The 22,115-nt window shown below is 39.9% G+C and overlaps 1 protein-coding gene across 1 annotated transcript in view; it reads right to left on the bottom strand.

Annotated features, from left to right (window-relative positions):
• Window positions 1–16,164, bottom strand: part of npas1 (neuronal PAS domain protein 1) — a 54,010-nt gene extending 37,846 nt beyond the window's left edge. Inside the window, exons 1-2 of the mRNA XM_060898136.1 lie at window positions 16,070–16,164; window positions 9,058–9,296 (exon numbers count right to left, since the gene is read on the bottom strand). Coding sequence (XP_060754119.1) covers window positions 9,058–9,296; window positions 16,070–16,164 — 334 coding nt within the window. The remainder of the gene's footprint in view (window positions 1–9,057; window positions 9,297–16,069) is intronic.
• Window positions 16,165–22,115: the final 5,951 nt, after the last annotated feature.

Below are 22,115 nucleotides of genomic sequence, written 5' to 3'. Positions count from 1 at the left end.
TTTAACTTGTGGCCACGCCAATAAATAAACAATGCAATTTTCTATGAATTCTATCCAATTCTATGGTTTACATGCTATATACAAGCGTGACACCAGCACACACAACCTGACAACTGTGTTTTCAGCGAATCAGAGCAGTGTAGAAAATACAGTTTATAGAAATTCAGATGATAAGATTATACTTGTTTGGGACTTTATTGGATAAACAATTTTAGGTACTTGAGAGCAGAGATGCTGAATATATATGGGCAGCATGGTGGTGTTAGCACTGTCGCCTCACAGCAAGAAGGTCCGGGTTCGAGCCCCGTGGCCGACGAGGGCCTTTCTGTGCGGAGTTTGCATGTTCTCCCCGTGTCCGCGTGGGTTTCCTCTGGGTGCTCCGGTTTCCCCCACAGTCCAAAGACATGCAGGTTAGGCTAACTGGTGGCTCTAAATTGAGCATAAATGTGAATGTGAGTGTGAATGGTTGTTTGTCTCTATGTGTCAGCCCTGCAATAACCTGGTGACTTGTCCAGGGTGTACCCCGCCTCTCGCCCATAGTCAGCTGGGATAGGCTCTAGCTTGCCCGCTACCCTGAACAGGATAAGCGGTTATGGATAATGGATGGATGGAGATTATATATATATATATATATATATATATATATATATAGAGAGAGAGAGAGAGAGAGAGAGATAGATAGATAGATAGATCCACATGAACGTATGTGTAAAGTAAAATCAACAAACAGGATTCTATACATCTTAGACAATATTTTCCCCCTTATCGTCCTCGTCTATTGTCCCCCTGATCTCATCTTTAACTATCTTTCCACACTTATCCCCTCTTTCTCTCTCTCTCTATTTCTCTCACTTCCTGTGAAGGTCATGCAATTGATTTTCTTCTGTCTATTCATTTTTCAAGACTGGCTTTGAAACGTGGGAAGCAGACAAAAGCCAGTCCCCAGCCCGTCTCCCCCTCCTCTCTGCTGCACTCTTTCTGGCCCCCTCCCATCTCGCCTGTGTGTGTGTGTGTGTGTGTGTGTGTGTGTGTGTGTGTGTGAGATGAGGTTGATGGGGGATACCGCTACACACATCACCCCCCAGGGGGGTACTGGGGCTATGCTGCACCCGATTCCACATTCCTGTAGTGGAATTACAGCCATGCATCACGCTCAGGCCCCTCTCAGCTGCGCTCTGTCATCGTCTTCCACTGTGTCAGACCAAGAGGAAAGTCTAACTACACACTTATGACCTAAATTAAAGGAGTACTTCACTCAAAATTACTACAGCTCAAAATCATTGAAAAGGTAAATTTCTGTCAATAGCCTCGAACCGTTTAAAAAGGAAAAGAGTTCTGAAGAACTACACAGTTGCTAGAAGAGTTTCTAATTTGCATTTGCGCTGTACTGTAGGAACCATGATCACAATATATATTAACAAGTAACACAACTTGTAACACAAACAGGAACACAACAAACATGTCTGTGACTGGAGCTGTTTGTTATTGCGTAGGATGTTGTTTAGAATATTAAAATACACATCCGATCGCGGGGCGGCACGGTGGTGTAGTGGTTAGCGCTGTCGCCTCACAGCAAGAAGGTCCTGGGTTCAAGCCCCGGGGCCGGCGAGGGCCTTTCTGTGCGGAGTTTGCATGGTGTCCGCGTGGGTTTCCTCCGGGTGCTCTGGTTTCCCCCACAGTCCAAAGACATGCAGGTTAGGTTAACTGGTGACTCTAAATTGACCGTAGGTGTGAATGTGAGTGTGAATGGTTGTCTGTGTCTATGTGTCAGCCCTGTGATGACCTGGCGACTTGTCCAGGGTGTACCCCGCCTTTCACCCGTAGTCAGCTGGGATAGGCTCCAGCTTGCCTGCGACCCTGTAGAACAGGATAAAGCGGCTAGAGATAATGAGATGAGATGACATGACATCCGATCGCCATTGGATTGCTGCATTTTATCACAGGCGCTACACTCAGCGGCCACTTTAATAGGAACACCTGTACACCTGCGCATCCATGCAATTATCCAGTCACGGAATATTCAATCATGTGGCAGCAGTGCAATGCATAAATTCATGCAGATACAGATCAAAAGCTTTGGTTAATATTCACATCAAATATGTGACCTTGGTGACTTTGACCATGGCATGGTTTTGGTGTTAGAGGGGCTGGTTTGAGTAGATCAGAAACTGCTGATTTCCTGGGACTTTCTCTAAAGTTCATCAGAATTATACATACATACATACATACATACATACATACATACATGCATGCATGCAAGCAAGTAAATCAAGCAATAAATAAAAACAGCAGTAATTCTGCCTTGTGATGAGAGAGATCAAGAGATCAGAGGAGAATGGTCAGATTGGTACAAGTTGACAGGAGCGCTTTGTTAACTCATATAATCACTCTTTACAACCATGGTAAGCAGAAAAGCATGTCAGAATGCACAACACACTGAACCTTGAACTGGGTGGGCTATAACAGCAGGAGACCACATCGGGTTCCACTCCTGTCTGCCAAGAACGACAATCTGATGTTGCACTGGGCACAGACACAGTTAAACTGGACATGTGAAGATTATAAAACATCTCCTGGTCTTTTTCCTGGTCTTGGTTGCAGGAATTGTATGAAAGAGCAGGTGCACAGGTTCTCCTAACAAAGTCATCTCCGGATGTAACAACTTGCACAGAGACTTGTATGGCAGACACCCCACATAAACACATTAAAACATATAAACCTGTGCTATGGTGATGTTTTCTGTTTGTTTAGCTTTTTTTTGAATGAGTTTCTAATCTCAGCACTTCATAAGAGTCGCAGGTAGAGTTGTAACTTTAAGTTGTAACTACAAATGGATAAAAAGTGTGATGTCATTATACAATCATTAAAAAATGCTAATGTTGGCATAATGCCTGTGTCATAATTGGGATACAATACGGCAGAACATGCCATTATTGGAAAATAATCAACTTTGGGGTGGTAACAGTAACTCATGTCAAGCCACATCACACCACCCCATTAGCATGTCCTGTTATGTTTTATTCCTTATTAAGCAAGATGCACATATTACATTACAGGCATTTAGCAGATGCTCTTATCCAGAGCAACATATAACATACCCAGAGCAGCCTGGGGAGCAGTAGGGGGTTAGGTGCCTTGCTCAAGGGCACTTTAGCCATTCCTGCTGGTCCAGGGAATTGAACTGGTAACCTTTTGGTCCCAAAGCTGCTTCTCTAACCATTAAGCCATGGCTTCCCCCTCACACACCTGCTATGTTTTTAACTTACCACTTAGCTAAAAATAAAAGGATTGCAGAAATGTTCAAAAATGCTGGTTGTGCTGTGCTGCCTATGATATTAAGAAAAGAAAGCAAACAAACAAACAAAAATTATTAAGATGCAGAACTGTAAATGCTGAGTTAAAGAATTGGCCAGTCTGTGAAACCTGCATTTTACCAGTGAGCAATGTTCACTATCACAAACTCTACTCCAGTGGTTCACAGAACAATAACTATTCTGGAGCTGTATGTTTGTATGTGATGGAAACACATATTTTGTAGGGACCATAATTCATAATCTTATCTGCATTTCTGCTATCTGTCTATTTTAACTTTCATACCATACAAGTGTAAAGAAACACCCCAGGCCAAAATCCAGACTGATGTGTGCATGATCAACTTCCTCTTTTCCTTACTTGACATTACATTAATAGTGGTTTTCTTGCACTATCCAATATCATTTATATATTACACGGTTAATAATTAAGAGCCTAACAAGTATCAGAGACCACCAGAACAAAGAGTTTAACTTAACAAACTGAGGTCAGAGAATGAAACGAATTCATCAGGAGTGTCCAATTTGTTATAACGCTGTCGGCAAATCCATGCACTACATCACAATACATCACCACAGAGTGCATGTTCCCAAGTGCACTTAACAGCATGGGGTAGAGGCCATATCAATCTTAAATATCTTAAATCCTACCCCATCTATCTCACTGCAGTCTTGGGTGGGGTTTTTACACCTCTGCAGCACTAATGTCATAAGACTTTAGAGAAAAGGGTAGATGTTGCATCATTATTTAACCTTCAAGCGACCAAGCTATTTTCATGACTAATATGACCGGGTGGGGTCATTTATGACCCTGCTATATTCAGTACATGAATCTGTATATCTAGTTATTTTCTCTTGGGTTTTACGTACATATACCACTTCCTGTGTTCAAGACAGATACTATAAAAATATATAAATAGAGATAGGTATGGTTTACAGCAAATTTTAATGCAGAAAGAAGGTAAAGAGACACAGCATAAGAAGAATACAACGTAATCTAGACAGTCTTTGTTATGTCTTACTGGAACATTTACTTAATTCAACAACACCGACTGAAAATGTATCATGAAAAGAAAAGTATGAGCAAAAACATCCATTGCAGTGTTGATGGGATCTTTGTAACATCAAAACTAGTGACTAACTTATATGCTAATACTAGCTAACATGCTATTTCTATCGGCTATGCTAATACTAAAATTAATCATCTCCATCAATTGAGCTATTTTCATCATCACTTTGGGCCTCAAGTATCTGTCTCAATGCTTCTGCAGCTGTAAATCTAGCTATTCTTGGTCTATTTGCCATGGTTCACTGCAACAAAAGTACAACATACAGATAAGTAGTTGATAAAAGCAAAATTTGATAAGGAATTACTGCAAGAAATCCTATGTTTCTTTCATTTTCATTATTCTTGCCGCACCATTCGGCCGATCCTTGCAAAAACCTACAAACAGTTGTAGGACAAGTTAACTGACAAGTTCATGGTAGGAAATATTTTTTTGGATCAAATGTATAAAAACTGCACACAAAATTATATGCCTGAGGTCATAAATGACCCAACTTGGTTGCTTAAGGGTTAAAAATAATAAAATAATGTGCTGTCCAGAAGGATTATTACATCTTAAAATAAAAGAGCCTATCACAATCCAATATGCAAATGAAACCAAGTAAGACAGGTTTACCAAACAAAGAGGGTGGATACGTGAAACGTTGGGGGCTTTTAACATTTGCAAAGTTTTTCATGAAGGTTAAATTATATGCTAAAAATTTGTTCAGGTCAAGTTACATAAAACTTCTTGCTTACCAAAGACCGCATAAGCAACTGACATGACTGAGAGGCAGTGGCATTTACCTTTTAATTCTTAATCATTAAAGGAGAACTGAAGTCATTTTTAAACTTGCTTTATTTTGTAATTAACGCGTTATTCAATTACGTTTTCAGTTTTAGTAACCTTATATCGTGACTCATATTGGCAGCTAATTGCAATTAAATATTATACTTATCGGCGTATTCGGTTTTTAGCCATGTTGAATTTAGTTTGTTTGGTCCATGGCAGGCGTCGCTTATCCGTGCGATCTTCACGAGACTTGTGCGAGACTTTGAAACGTCAAATATCAGCCAGGTGTCAGTGCCGCCATTTTGAAAATTGTTTTCCAAATGAAATATTGCACAAAAACAAGTTTAAATGACGATTACTGCCTACTTTTTACAAACATTCCTGATTGCTATCAAAACAAACAAAACTTCCGGCTTGATTACGTCAGCATTCGAAAGAGGGCGCGTGCGTCTTTTGACAACGTTGGCAGATGTTGGTCACTTTGATTTCCGCTGTACGTTTTACTTCCATCCTACGATGTCTCGCACAGGCCTCAGCGAATCTCGTTTACGGCCACTGCTTTGACATATGGACTGATATATTACATAGCATATTTCAAACACTCATAACTTGCTATAGCAGCGACAAAATAGCTATCAAAATGCATTCCTATATTTAATGAGATAAATAGAATTTTGATAATAAAAAATTGCCTTCAGTTCTCCTTTAACAATTAGCTTATGGCTATAAACTGGTTTGTTTCATAGCGGTGCTTCAGTTTACCATTTTGACTAGCACCGTGCACAGATGAGACATTTTTGTCCATTAATCTTCAGATATTCTGTTTTCGTTGTCAACTTCTTTTAAACCAACCATGCTGCCAGTTCACTAATCAGACCCAAGAGAGTAAATAAAATGAAATATCAATGAAAGTCAGTGAAAACTCTCCCCTTTCTGACCTAACGTCTCGAGCCCTGGAGCTGTCTTCAGATAAATCATTTACAAAAAAACACAGCACAGGACCTGCTACAGAAGCAGCACTGGTTCATGTGTAGAAAACTCGTAGAGATGACTTTTTTCATATGTTATTCGTCTCTGCTCCAGTCATTTTCCAAGTACTCAGTTGGGTCTACTGAAATACTTTGCTGGGTTTGCATGTGGTCTGCCATAGGGTACAGGCTTCTACAGACACGTCTGTATCATTATCAGTATACTCTGTGCACTGACAATTATTTACTGTAGAAAAATCATATGGTAATTTGGGTACAAGATTATTACAAACATCTCTGTGAGCTGCTCTCTACTGAATGGACACTGTACTGGACAAAGAAATTGGAAAAAACTTGATTGATAAGTAAGTAAGTAAGCTTTAAGAAGAATAGTCATGTCTGTTGTAGACTACAGCTTTTCAACAGATGAATTATTGGCTTTTGCTCGACCCTGAATCTGTTCAATTAGAGATCATGCATTAGCCTGTGTTTCAGTCAGACACCAGCAGGAGAAAATGTGTTTGCTGTTGCGGCAGTAAACAATAAGTCATTCTACTGTTTCGCTCAACTGAATAAGTGAAATGGGCCAAGTGGTATGCTGATCTGACAGGATGCCTGGTGTTGAAATTTTGCCCCCTTTGTGCTGGAAACATCCCACTGTCCCTGTGTCTACATGATACGCAGCATGCTCTAATAGTGACTGAGGACATGTGGTCCTGGTTTTGGCTTTCTGTTTCTGTGAGCTCAAGTGTTGATAGGTATGTGATAATGAGGATAAGTGAGCCACCACTGTTAGCTTACTTTGTGTTTTTCAGCAATTGTCTACACACACACACACACACACACACACACACACACACACACACACACACACACACACACTCTGTTGGATTTCCCTCTTTCACAAACACTGGAATACACATCCATGCAAGTGCACTACTAATTGTAGCTAAGCTGTTACACCTCTGTAATAATAGCAATTAAGCAACCCTTGTAATTATGCTCTGCTCGTTACATAGTTAATGTCCGTAATTACAAATTGCACAGATAATTTCCTCCTCCTTTGGAGTGCTGTCTCTTTCTCTCCAGTCATCTTGTTTGCATAGATGTGACGTATGTGAGTAAGAGAGGCACGGAGAGATGGCAATGCCTGGCTATTGTAGCAGCTGTGTAGCACTTTAATGCGGCAGACATAATGAGGATCACACACAGAGTAAAACCGAGATGGTGCACATAAATAAACTCCTCTGGTCCGGCCACTTGTTAACAAGCTTCAGCAAGGACTCTCCCTCTTTTGTCCGGCTCAGTCGGCTCTGAGAAATATCCGCCCACAGGAAGCGGCTAATTGGCTCTTAGATCTATTGTTCAAATCACATTTGTGATGAGCTTTACAGAGCATGAAATGAACAATAAGTTGAATCGGTTGGGCCCATGATGCCAAATGGTCTCAAAAATGAGTCTTCAAACACAAAAACAACCTCACCACATGAAGGTGACTGTAGTTTTTGTTCCCCCCCAAAAAAATGGAGTTAGATATATATTTTTCTGCCATCTAAAGTTGCGAGTGAAGCAGTAAATGCATTATTTCAGATGAGCCGTATTTAGCTCTGCATGACTGCAAGTGATTACTCCTGTGGCGCAATCTCAATTACTTTTCTTACTCTGTCTGTGTGTGTGTGTGTGTGTGTGTGTGTGTGTGTGTGTGTGTGTGTGTGTGTGAACTCCATTTCCCCACTCTACATTCTCTGCAATTTTTAAAATGAAAGTATCCCCAGTGACATACACAGGCGACCTATAAGACAATAATAGCTTATTCCATTTAAATTCATAATTTAAATTAATAACGCATTTGTATTCATCGACAGCCTGCCACTGTCATGTTAGAATTGAGTTTGGCTGGAGCTTGCTCTCAGCCACCTCCGCTGTTAATAGCGCTCTTGTATGAGAATGGCTCTCTGATTGATGCCATTGTCAATAAGGGCCTCATACACATCACAATTTCAAAGTAGATATTATGAAATTCTGTTTGTATTTTGCTCTAATAATTCCACTGAAATATTTACATCTCACTCCATTTTCCGACACTGTTCCACCCAGAGAGATTTTTTTTCAAGAGTATGCAAATATCTGCATTAAATGTATATATTTTACTGAAAGTAGTCCTCACAGTTCCTTCTTCTCCTAGTTAATGCCAGCCAGCACACAGAAATGATTCATTACCCTTCACTCTTTTCACAAACCAAAATAAGGATAAATGATGAAAGACAAAATAAATTCTTTAAGATAGTTCAAAAATGGCTCATAGCCAGGTTCTGACCACTGAGGATGATGGATGGATGATGGAGTTTCAGACTGACAGCGAAATCAGCTACATAGATGCCAGTGGATGAAATGCGTCTGAACATGACTTCAGGTGGTTTGAGCAGGTCTGTGTTGAAAAAACAGCATTTCCTGCCAGTGAGTTAATCTAATTTGAGCTGGTTTAAAAATATATATAGATATATTAAAAAAAGCCAAAATGACAGTTAACCATTTTAACTTTTAGAGTTACAGATAAATACTTCTGCTATTTCTAGCTTGTATCAAATGAGATTAAGGATTGAGCTTGGATGTAGTTAGTAGTCTTTGAACAATGAAGTCAGATTAAATTTATAGTAAATGAAGCTGAAAATCTCACAGGAAAGTCTGGATTGAACATGTGATTAGCAAGTGTTCTTACATCATAAAACAAAACGATCAGCTGATTTCAATATGCCTTTGTAGTAATACTTGTTATAAATTGTTATAAAAAGGCATTTAAATCATTTATAATACTGAAAAAATACAATGCTTAATACTTCAAAGCATGTTTTTGGATTATTGTCAAAAAATTTTTTTTTACATTTCAAAAAAATGTTCTAATCGTGAAAAACAAAGTTGTGAGTTGCAGTCAGTGCTCACCCTTGTTGCAGTTATTGTCCCCCTCCAGCAGGGGGCTCCAGGGCGGGTCACCCTGACTGGCAAAATGCCTCATGTGCAGGTAGCTGATTGTCAGGCGGATGACTGAGGCCTTGTCTAGCTGGCTGGTGATGGCGCCGGGGAGAGGCAGCATTTTGGCCAGCTCGAAAAACTCAAAGTTTTCTTTACCACGACGAGAGCGAGCCGCATTTCGGGACTTCTCCTTCCGCAGGTTTTGTAAACTGAGAGGATGAGAAGGGTGGACAAAAGTGAGGGAAAGGATATGATTAGTTTGTTATATCTGTGGGTAGAAGGATGAGATCATACAATCATATTTCTAAGACAAATGTTAGCAGATTTTTTGATTTAGTCTCTTAAAAAGAATAAAAGAACTTTTCTAAATGAATCCAGTATAGTTAGTCTATTCACATCCACCTGGTTATTTATCTAAAAGGAAAAGATTTCAGTGTGAAATGTGCCATGTGGGAGGGTCAGTTACTTTACAGTGACTGTTTTACACTCAGGACTTTCCAGGACATTTTCGAAGATTTAATCAAAATGTAATAAATATTAGTTGTGATGTTTGCAGGATTTAGATGCTATTTAAGATTAAATTAATGTGGTTCATATCTTCTCCCCCAGCTCGGATTTAATGGATTGTATAAGTTGTAAACAAACAAACAAACAAACAAACAAACAAACTGATGCTGAAACCCATACATATATATATATATATATATATATATATATACAGTATATATATATATATATATATATATATATATATATATATATATATATATATATATACACACAACCCCGATTCCAAAAAAGTTGGGACAAAGTACAAATTGTTGTAAATCAAAACGGAATGCAATGATGTGGAAGTTTCAAAATTCCATATTTTATTCAGAATAGAACATAGATGACATATCAAATGTTTAAACTGAGAAAATGTATCATTTAAAGAGAAAAATTAGGTGATTTTAAATTTCATGACAACACCACATCTCAAAAAAGTTGGGACAAGGCCATGTTTACCACTGTGAGACATCCCCTTTTCTCTTTACAACAGTCTGTAAACGTCTGGGGACTGAGGAGACAAGTTGCTCAAGTTTAGGGATAGGAATGTTAACCCATTCTTGTCTAATGTAGGATTCTAGTTGCTCAACTGTCTTAGGTCTTTTTTGTCGTATCTTCCGTTTTATGATGCACCAAATGTTTTCTATGGGTGAAAGATCTGGACTGCAGGCTGGCCAGTTCAGTACCCGGACCCTTCTTCTACACAGCCATGATGCTGTAATTGATGCAGTATGTGGTTTGGCATTGTCATGTTGGAAAATGCAAGGTCTTCCCTGAAAGAGACGTCATCTGGATGGGAGCATATGTTGCTCTAGAACCTGGATATACCTTTCAGCATTGATGGTGTCTTTCCAGATGTGTAAGCTGCCCATGCCACACGCACTAATGCAAGCCCATACCATCAGAGATGCAGGCTTCTGAACTGAGCGCTGATAACAACTTGGGTCGTCCTTCTCCTCTTTAGTCCGAATGACACGGCGTCCCTGATTTCCATAAAGAACTTCAAATTTTGATTCGTCTGACCACAGAACAGTTTTCCACTTTGCCACAGTCCATTTTAAATGAGCCTTGGCCCAGAGAAGACATCTGCGCTTCTGGATCATGTTTAGATACGGCTTCTTCTTTGAACTATAGAGTTTTAGCTGGCAACGGCGGATGGCACGGTGAATTGTGTTCACAGATAATGTTCTCTGGAAATATTCCTGAGCCCATTTTGTGATTTCCAATACAGAAGCATGCCTGTATGTAATGCAGTGCCGTCTAAGGGCCCGAAGATCACGGGCACCCAGTATGGTTTTCCGGCCTTGACCCTTACGCACAGAGATTCTTCCAGATTCTCTGAATCTTTTGATGATATTATGCACTGTAGATGATGATATGTTCAAACTCTTTGCAAGTTTACACTGTCGAACTCCTTTCTGATATTGCTCCACTATTTGTCGGTGCAGAATTGGGGGGATTGGTGATCCTCTTCCCATCTTTACTTCTGAGAGCCGCTGCCACTCCAAGATGCTCTTTTTATACCCAGTCATGTTAATGACCTATTGCCAATTGACCTAATGAGTTGCAATTTGGTCCTCCAGCTGTTCCTTTTTTGTACCTTGAACTTTTCCAGCCTCTTATTGCCCCTGTCCCAACTTTTTTGAGATGTGTTGCTGTCATGAAATTTCAAATGAGCCAATATTTGGCATGAAATTTCAAAATGTCTCACTTTCGACATTTGATATGTTGTCTATGTTCTATTGTGAATACAATATCAGTTTTTGAGATTTGTAAATTATTGCATTCCATTTTTATTTACAATTTGTACTTTGTCCCAACTTTTTTGGAATCGGGGTTGTATGTATATATATATATATATATATATATATATATATATATATATATATTTGCCATATATATTTTAGACTTTCCCAGCTAATGAGTGTTAATGTGAAAATATGTTGGACTATCCAGCTGGTAAAATTCTCTGAACAACATAGCGCTAGGAACATTTGAGTCTTAAAAACACGTGATCTCTATCTGGTTTTTCAGAGTACTGATAAATTTCCTGCAATGCTTACGGCAAAAACGTAGGTTTTCTTGTCTGATTAGAGACACTCCATGACCAATAATCTGAGAATATTATGAAACAAACCACTATTGGGGAATTTTTAAAACATTATTTTACAATATTATGTTACAATCTAACTTTCTTGTTAATCTACTTAACTAATAATGTTCTCTGTTAGCTGAGTTATACTATTCAAAAATGAATAATTCTTAAAGAAAGGAAATTTAATCCTTTTTGCAATTATACAGGGTGTTTCATAAAGTTTGATATCATTTCACAGTCTAAAAACTTTGCCAATTCTCGCTCAATTGACCTCAAATTTTAACAGCATGTGTGGAAACAGGTCAAAAATTTATGTTCAATGTTTTTTGTTTTTATCTTTTTAGGTATAGAAATGCCATTCACTGGAAAAGAAAAGGCGTTTTGTGTGTTAGAGTATGCTCGAACACAGTCGAACAAGACTGTGCAGCGTGCATTTATGAAAGAATTCTCTAAAAATGTACCAACTGCAATGCAGATTTGGACACGGCACAAAATGTTCAAAGAGGAAGGCTGTCTGTGCAGGGCACAAGGATCTGGACGACCACCAGCATTGGAACAGACGATCGAGAGGGTTCACTAATATTGAAAATTTGTGAAATCGTTCATAGAATTCACATACCTTTGAATTTTTCATTCAAATTTGAGGAATAGATCTTATATTGCTCAACATTAAGCCTGTTCAGTTTCATTTGCCTAGACTACGTAGTTTTGAAACACCTTGTATTTTCCACATGTCTCGAATACTAGATTGCATATTTCCCATTTAGGTTTACTAGATGTCTGGGAAGCCTGTTGCTTGGATAAATTTTTGGATTTATTTCTAAATGACTCAAGGATCACGCAGAGAGATCAATGACAACAATAACAACCAAAGGAAAAAAAAAACCCTCATGAAGGTGCTATCAAAATGTACACCTCTCCTGCTACCCAGCTGTTGCAGCCTTCTGTTTTGAGAGTGATTTGAAATCAGACCACTCCAATTCCTCTCTCCGAATGCACTCAGGAGCAGGTCAGGGGATGGAGGCTGAGAAAGCAGAGCTAACCTACAGTGTCAGCGAGAGAGCGATCAGCCTGTTCACTGCCTGTTTCCATTAGCTGAGACTTGTTCCAACCCTGCACTAACCTGAGATCAGTCTAGTCAGTTATTGCTTAGTGATATTAAACCAAGAGGCTGCAGAAAGTCTGGTCTTGGATCAGTTCTGTGGGGTTAATTCTCTGAAAGAATACAGACATTGAGCTCCTTTCACAGCCTCCCTCCTGGGTAGCGAGCCTCAAGTCTTGATTGAGGGATCAATGGAGAAGAAGGAGCATCTGAGAGGTAGGCCAGGTAGCCTGTCACTCTGATTGGGTATCGACCTGCCCTCAGTGGGGCCTGAGTGGGGGGAATTATGTTGTCGCGGCGACTCCACAATTTGTGTCTGTGCTGGAAGAAAGAGCTGACATGCCCCCCTCACACACACCCCATGTCTGTGACATTGATTCTCATTCTGGGGGGCTGTAGATATGTAACAGCAAAGAGAAAGGGGAGGAATTCAAAGAGAAAAGAAGTGTGTGTGTGTGTGTGTGTGTGTGTGTGTGTGTGTGTGTGTGTGTGTGTGTGTGTGTGTGTGTGTGTGTGTGCGCGTGTCACAGCATGCACATTGAGAAAAAAATGGCAAATAAATGAGCCATAAAAAAAGCCTCATTTGTAAATAGTGGCTAGTAGCTAAGCTACACCATACGTGCGATTCAAAATAATCTAACAGAAATAACATATTTTCCATAACATGATGAGTGCAACAGGATCTTCAGGCAGGAAGGAATGTTACCGGTAGGTTGGATGTTTGTTTTAATCATCAGGGTTTGACTGGGGGCGGCACGGTGGTGTAGTGGTTAGCACTGTCGCCTCACAGCAAGAAGGTCTGGGTTCGAGCCCCGTGGCCGGCGAGGGCCTTTCTGTGCGGAGTTTGCATGTTCTCTCCGTGTCTGTGTGGGTTTCCTCCGGGTGCTCCGGTTTCCCCCACAGTCCAAAGACATGCAGGTTAGGTTAACTGGTGACTCTAAATTGACCGTAGGTGTGAATGTGAGTGTGAATGGTTGTCTGTGTCTATGTGTCAGTCCTGTGATGACCTGGCGACTTGTCCAGGGTGTACCCTGCCTTTCGCCCATAGTCAGCTGGGATAGGCTCCAGCTTGCCTGCGACCCTGTAGAACAGGATAAAGCGGCTAGAGATAATGAGATGAGATGAGAAGCTGTGTAGAGGTGAGTATAGAAGTCGTTGCATTTTGATGAATGAATCTGTCAAAATGTAGTTTTTTATGAGAGCGACACTGATCAGTTGTGAACATTAGACCAAATCGAAGAATTTACAAGGTAAAAAAAGGTAATTTCATATTGACTTTAAGTCGTGTGCGCGCCTGTGTGTGAGTGAGAATGCGTGTCTATTAATCTGTACATGAATCTCTTGAACCTTCTGTCTGTTTACTAGTAACAGTTGTGCTGTGTTCTCTCACAGCCTGTAAAACAGACGTGTCCTGTGTGAAAGAGCCCTTTAAAACATCTCGTTATTACACCAGAATGTCTCTGGAGAGGCACAATCAATACGGCATCATTGATTCTGCTGAGTTTTATATCCACCTACGTACAGACAAGGCGACGTTAATAATTCCTCTGGAAATTTCTTTAATGTTTCACTAATAGAGCCAAACATGGATGTTTATCCATGCATGGATTCTATTACATTTCAGCGTGACTGTGGTATGTTGTGAGCTGTGTGGGTGTGTAAGTAACTTATCCTTGAGGACCGGTTGTAAAGCCTGATTATGGGTTTGTGTGCATGTTGTGTTGAAATTTAGTTTCTGTATTTTTTTCTTTTCAAATAAAAGAAGCATTTTAATCAAAATTCCTTGTTATGGTCAGTCGAGTTTGGATGATGTGCTAATTTTGTTCTTCATCTAATTAAAATCTATGGACTGATAAAAATTCAGGCTTTTAAATTTACAACAATTCACATGACACAGTGTTCTTAAAAAGTTACACGGTATAAAGAGGAGAAGAGTTTTGTATTTAATTTGTATTAAACTGAAGGAAATCCAATGAGATTTCCTTTGACCTTTCACGTACAACTTTGTGAGATCAGATTTATTTTGGAGAAAAAAAAACCTCTCTTTTTTTTTTTTACAGCATCTCATTTCCCTTTAACCAATTTTGTGTCTCTTTGTTGTAAAACATTTTGAAAAGTCTAATTAATTGTGACTACCTTATGGAATCAATTTTGTGCCAAAATGTTCATACAATACTTTTGAAATATCAAACAAAAACGACAAATCAAAATACAAAAAAAAGTCAATTTTTTTAGACTGGCAAACAAATTATTCGTGTAATCGTGCAAAATATCAGTCTATTACTCTTCAGAAACCTTTTATTTTTGTTCCGCGTCTTTCTCAGTTTTGTTTGACGTAATTTATTTTGGTTGCGATTCCAGCTTTCTCGTTTGCGCTCCTTGACTTTTTGCTTGCAGTTTTGGCACAAACTTCACGTGTGGGTGGGCTGTCCAGGAATGCATTCCTATTGGGTAACTTGTGTTTGACTGACAGCTATGCTCAGCCATTCCCTACCCGGATTCTGGCGGACTGTTTGACGAGTGACCGATCCATTGACGGTAAACAAGGATCGAGTGGACTTCAGTGGCGACTATAATATTGAATTAATTCAACAAAGTGTAAGTACGGGACAAATGTGTTGCAGTAGTACAAAATCCGAGTAGGAAATGGCCGCAACAGCCTCCGGGGGAATGGCTGAGCGTAGCTGTCAGTCAAACACAAGTTAGCCAATGGGAATGCACTCCTGGACAGCCCACCCACACGTGAAGTTTGTGCCAAAACTGCAAGCAAAAAGTCAAGGAGCGCAAACGAGAAAGCTGGAATCGCAACCAAAATAAATTACGTCAAACAAAACTGAGAAAGACGCGGAACAAAAATAAAAGGCTTCTGAAGAGTAATAGAATGATATTTTGCACGATTACACGAATAATTTGTTTGCCAGTCTAAAAAAATTGACTTTTTTTTTGTATTTTGATTTGTCATTTTTGTTTGATATTTCAAAAGTATTGTATGAACATTTTGGCACAAAATTGATTCCATACCTTTCTTGGTGTCGTCGCAGTTTCTGTACACACTTTTTGAAAGAGCATTTATCGGATTAGCTGTCATTTTTGTGAATGTAAATTTTCCATTCATGTTTATTGGACATAAAAACAGATCTATAACAGTGATGAGAAACTATATAAATATGTTTATAAATGCATACTCATGATTTCTACACGTGCATGATGAATGAATATAAGACAAGCAGTCTCACCAGGGCAGGGTGGGCGGTTTGGCGAGGAGTCCTTGCAGGAAGTCCCACTCCACACTAACGCATTTTCCCTCACTGACGAACGGCATGGCCGCCATCCTGTTCTGCACACGTCGCCACCTCTAATGCAGGCTGCGATCGGATCGGCCGAGGCTATGTCAGACCCAGATCTCCCGCAGAGGGGCTGAACGGACGAGGAGGTGGAAGACAAGAAGGATGAAGAGACGGATTAGCTGATCAAGTCACAACCCTTATGTTTTGCTGAATATTTCAAAATGCCCAACTGACACAACCAATCTCTTGTGGAGCAAGACTACTGCAAAATTTATATGAAAATTTATATTATATTTCATTACTTTTTTATTTTATGTTATGTGGAATGCAAACAATATTTATAGAAACAGACACTCAAAACCCCTTTACATGGTTTAAATGACAAGTGCACATGTGACATCAGAAAATGACCTTTTTTTCAAAATGATCTCAACATAATGCCTGTAATATACATATAAATTATTTAAAATGACAGCAACCCTCAAATGACCACACAGAAAGATGCAAATACACACACCTACACACTCATCCGGTCCAGTTTCCAGAGTTTCTAGTGCCATTTCGGTGGAATCCCCAGTGTTTGGCTAGTCTGTATGACATTTAAAGGGCTGGCTTGCCCTCCAGCAGCCTGGTGTCACCCCACCAGTGCTCGCTGCCCTCTGGCCAGCCCTGGGTGCCACTCAGCACTATCGTTGATCTAAACTACTCTGGCATCAAGCCCTGGACTTACATCACCTCTCTGACCTTACTTGGCACTCACATAGACACACACCGACATCCGTGTGACCTCTGGTGTGAGTCGATGAAATCTATGACCTGACATTCAACCCAGCTAAACCTGCATTAGCAGCTGCTTAACGTTGGACTATCTGCTTCATCGTGACTGAGAAAAGCTTAGGGACTAAATAAGAGCATATACATGATGTGGATTCAAATGATGTGGTTAATGATCTGAGCAGATCTGAGAAAAGCAATACACTGCGTCCAGTAGACAACAGACCAGAGGTTTTCAAGAGAATTGCCTGGGGACCACTGAATCTCTGTGGATGAAGAATGTTTGCCTCTGAGTGAAGCGGTGTGTACGTTCACCATGTGAGATTATATAGCATGCAACCATACGAGCTGAAGAAATACTGTATAACAAAACTGCACGCAGGGAGGGATTTCTCAACAGTTTTGCGTTTAAATCCCAGATTTACTTCATCGGCATTCATAATTTAATCGCTTAAATATTATTAGTCAAAACAAGACTTTTTCTGAACATTTTGTTCCAGTGAGAGAATATACATGATGTGGATTCACAATCTGCCAAATATTATGAGCTAAATGCAAGCAGTGTGTGAATTATTCAGTGACCTTTGTGAAAGCAATTTTGCTAACTAGCGATCATATATTTTAAAGTCTTAATTATCTGTAGTTAACAAGATTCAAGCTAAAAAGTTTTTACATGAAAGAAGGAATGTTACATCTCATCTCATCATCTCTAGCCGCTTTATCCTGTTCTACAGGGTCGCAGGCAAGCTGGAGCCTATCCCAGCTGACTACCGGCGAAAGGCGGGGTACACCCTGGACAAGTCGCCAGGTCATCACAGGGCTGACACATAGACACAGACGACCATTCACACTCACATTCACACCTACGGTCAATTTAGAGTCACCAGTTAACCTAACCTGCATGTCTTTGGACTGTGGGGGAAACCGGAGCACCCGGAGGAAACCCACGCGGACACGGGGAGAACATGCAAACTCCACACAGAAAGGCCCTCGCCGGCCACGGGGCTCGAACCCGGACCTTCTTGCTGTGAGGTGACAGCGCTAACCACTACACCACTGTGCCGCTCCGGCATGTTACATAGTACAGCAAAATCAAATGTGAAAATACTGGAACTAAAAGGGAATAAGCACAGCTTAGCTTCAAATAAGAAGACTGACCACGCTAACTGTAGCTAGTGGGATACCAACCGAGTTAAAGAAGAACTGAAGGCAAATTTTTTATTATCAAAATTCTATTTATCTGATTTTATTAAATATCGGAATGCATTTTTGATAGCTATTTTGTCGCTGCTATAGCAAATTATGAGTGTTTGAAATATGCTCTGTAATATATCAGTCCATATGTCAAAGCAACGGCCGTAAACGAGATTCGCTGAGACCAGTGCGAGACATCGTAGGACGGAAGTAAAACATACAGCGGAAATCAAAGTGACCGACATCTGCCTACTTTGTCAAAAGACGCGCGCGCCCTCTTTCGAATGCTGACATAATCAAGCCGGAAGTTTTGTTTGTTTTGATAGCAATCAAGAAAGTTTGAAAAAAGTAGGCAGTAATCGTCATTTAAACTCGTTTTTGTGCAATATGTTGTTTGGAAAACAGTTCATTTGGTGGAATAAATGTGACACAAGATGCTGAGGACACCTGGCTGACACTTCACGTTTCGGAGTCTTGCATAAGTCTCGTGAAGATCGCATGGATAAGCGACGCCTGCCGTGGAGCAAACAAACTAAATTCAACATGGCTAAAAACCGAATAGGCCGATAAGTATAATATTTAATTGCAATTAGTTGCCAATATGAGTCACGACATAAGGTTACTAAAACCAAAAATATAATTGAATAATACGTTAATTAAGAAATAAAGCAAGTTTAAAAATGACTTCAGTTCTCTTTTAGCCAGCTAATTTTAGTGGATAGCTAACATCATATCTTCAAACAACACTCTACACAAGTAAGTGAATCTCCTGTAATTGTATGGTGAGTGAATCCAGGGCTCTCATTCAAATTATAAGACTAAGTTAGTTAGTTCATTCACAAATAATTGCTCAGATAATTATATTTCACTTAAAAATGAGTAAATATGTAATTAGGCAGTCGGGCTTGAAGCCTTGTCATCAGTGAAGAAAGTGTCTTTTTGACGCAAATGAACAAATATATTTTAGAATGTACCCCAAACCAGTGTAATTTGCAGCTATTTACAGATGGACTGTTATCTTTTTACTGGCCTAATCTGACTGTTCTCGCAAAGCAGAGAACTTTCTCTGTAAAAATACCAGCTATTACACCTCTCTTCTGTGAATGCTCATAGGATCAAAGTAATACAGTATAAGTCTCTCTCTCTCTCTCCACTCATGTTAATCCTCTACATCTCCAAATCAACCCTATCAAAGTCCTCTCTGGTATTTAATCTATCTCTTCCTCCATCTCATCAGGTAAAATCTTTCTCTCCACCCTCACTATCTCTTTCGACATAGCAGAGGAGCCTTCCATCATAATCATTTAATTAACTTTATAACCTCGTAGCTGGTTGTCTCACTATGCATTTTCTGTAAAGATGAGCAAGCACTGAAGCAGGTGATCACTTATGAGAAGACAAATTCAATGTCACGTCCATTCTGGTAACATAAACACATGTTTAGTTGCTAAATCAGAGTCGGTTTTACAATCAGCATGATTTAGTGAAGTGATACATTACCTTCAAGTGCAAAGGTTTGTGTCCCCATAGAACAAAATGAAAGGAAGAAACAACTTTTTTATCAATCAAACATTAGGTGAGCAAGATTTTATAGGGTCAGATCCTGTAAATTATTCAAAATAATGCAAACAGGCGGCACGGTGGTGTAGTGGTTAGCGCTGTCGCCTCACAGCAAGAAGGTCCGGGTTCGAGCCCCATGGCCGGCGAGGGCCTTTCTGTGCGGAGTTTGCATGTTCTCCCCGTGTCCGCGTGGGTTTCCTCCGGGTGCTCCGGTTTCCCCCACAGTCCAAAGACATGCAGGTTAGGTTAACTGGTGACTCTAAATTGACCGTAGGTGTGAATGTGAGTGTGAATGGTTGTCTGTGTCTATGTGTCAGCCCTGTGATGACCTGGCGACTTGTCCAGGGTGTACCCCGCCTTTCGCCCATAGTCAGCTGGGATAGGCTCCAGCTTGCCTGCGACCCTGTAGAACAGGATAAAGCGGCTAGAGATAATGAGATGAGATGAGATAAGATAATGCAAACAGCTTATGTTAAGATTTTGATATAAATTGTATCCTCATTGTATCTGTAGCCGCTTTATCCTGTTCTACAGGGTCGCAGGCAAGCTGGAGCCTATCCCAGCTGACTACGGGCGAAAGGCGGGGTACACCCTGGACAAGTCGCCAGGTCATCACAGGGCTGACACATAGACACAGACAACCATTCACACTCAATTTAGAGTCACCAGTTAACCTAACCTGCATGTCTTTGGACTGTGGGGGAAACCGGAGCACCCAGAGGAAACCCACGCAGACACAGGGAGAACATGCAAACTCCACACAGAAAGGCCCTCACCAGCCACGGGGCTCAAACCCGGACCTTCTTGCTGTGAGGCGACAGCGCTAACCACTACATCACCGTGCCGCCCCTTAAATTGTATCCTAATTTCCAATATTCTAAATATTCTAATGCTATCTATCTATCTATCTATCTATCTATCTATCTATCTATCTATCTATCTATCTATCTAGTACCAGTCATAAGTTTGTATACCCCTACTCTTTCATAGGTTTTTCTGTATTTTGACTATTTTCTACATTGTAGAACACTACTGAAGACATCAGTACTATGAAATAACATTTGGAACAAATGTGGAATTATGTGGGAAACAAAAACAGTGTTAGAAAACAAAATATGTTTCATATTTTAGATTCTTCAAAGTAGCCAGCGTTTACCTTGATGCCGCTTTGCACGCTATTGGCATTATCTTAACCAGCTTCAAGAAGGAGTCACCTGGAATGCTTTTCAATTAACAGGTGCCTCGTCAAAAGTTAATCAGTGTAATTTCTTGCCACCTTAATGCATTTGAGATCAAACAGTAAATAATAAAAATACAGTAAATAGCCCTATTCCACAACTGTAGTCATCCATATAATGTTAAGAACCACATCCATCATTACTTTAAGACATGAAGTGTCTTTTAATTAATAAAAATAAAGAAAAAAATTAGAAGGGGTGTCCAAACATTATATCATGTCTACAGACTGAAAGAGTCTCGGCAAAACATCTTTTAAAACTTGTTTGAGTTTGGTGTGTTGGTATGTAGCAGGACTTTTTTCAGTAATTTGGAATTCTTTCTTTTTAGAGATAAATTATAAAGGCACATTTAACTTTTTCCACTTAAAAAGATGGACGATGCACGCAACTGTACTCAAATGAAGCTTTTTAAATTCCACCATGTGGGGAGAGAATTTTTATGCAGCAACAAATATATGTATTTTCTTTTTCATTTAGTGCCATGATGTGATTATTAAACAATTTTTATGTATCTTTTTGCAATTGTTTTTTATTTTTATTATCTACACTGACATTTCTTGTGTTACCACTTACTACCTTTAAAATATATAATTTTTATCTATCATGCATAACACTAGGGGTGATATACGTCCAGAGTGTTTTTATTCAGAAATGTTTGATACTACTGAATTTTTTAATTAAAAAAAAAATTTATGCATGTGCCTATGTAAAAGCCTAAATGTGACATGCACTGGTCCAGATGATATTTCTAAGAATGTATATTTTATATAGAACAGCACGACACAATATTTTGATGTGAAAGAGAATAGACAATGCATTTATGTTCTTTGTTCCTATCCTTTTGGGATTTGTCTAATACGGTGTGAAGCTGTTTTTTTTTTTTGTTATTTTGAAGACTAACAAAGTCCACTGTGCCCTAAACCCTTGGCTCTGAGAGCAGTAATGGCAGGTTCTAGTGGCCGGTGGGTTCTCACTGTGGCTGGAACACAGAAGCACGCTGGGGCCAGGGCCATGCTTGGGGACGAGGCCAGGGTTTATGTTTGGCAGAGCTTGGGCTGTTTGTTTTCAGAGGGGATCATTAATTAGGGCCTCCAGCTGTCAGAGCTTCGTTAGCATGCTCCGCCCCACCCCTCAGAGAGGCCAAACAAGGAAATGAACACATTAAAGCCACTTCGCACGCACACAATGCAGCAATCCAGCTTCAAAAACACACACACACACACAAATCC

This window comes from Neoarius graeffei, chromosome 17, assembly GCF_027579695.1.
Source record: "Neoarius graeffei isolate fNeoGra1 chromosome 17, fNeoGra1.pri, whole genome shotgun sequence".
In the NCBI taxonomy this organism is placed as follows: Eukaryota; Metazoa; Chordata; class Actinopteri; order Siluriformes; family Ariidae; genus Neoarius; species Neoarius graeffei.
This window is presented reverse-complemented; position numbering and strand designations above follow the sequence as displayed.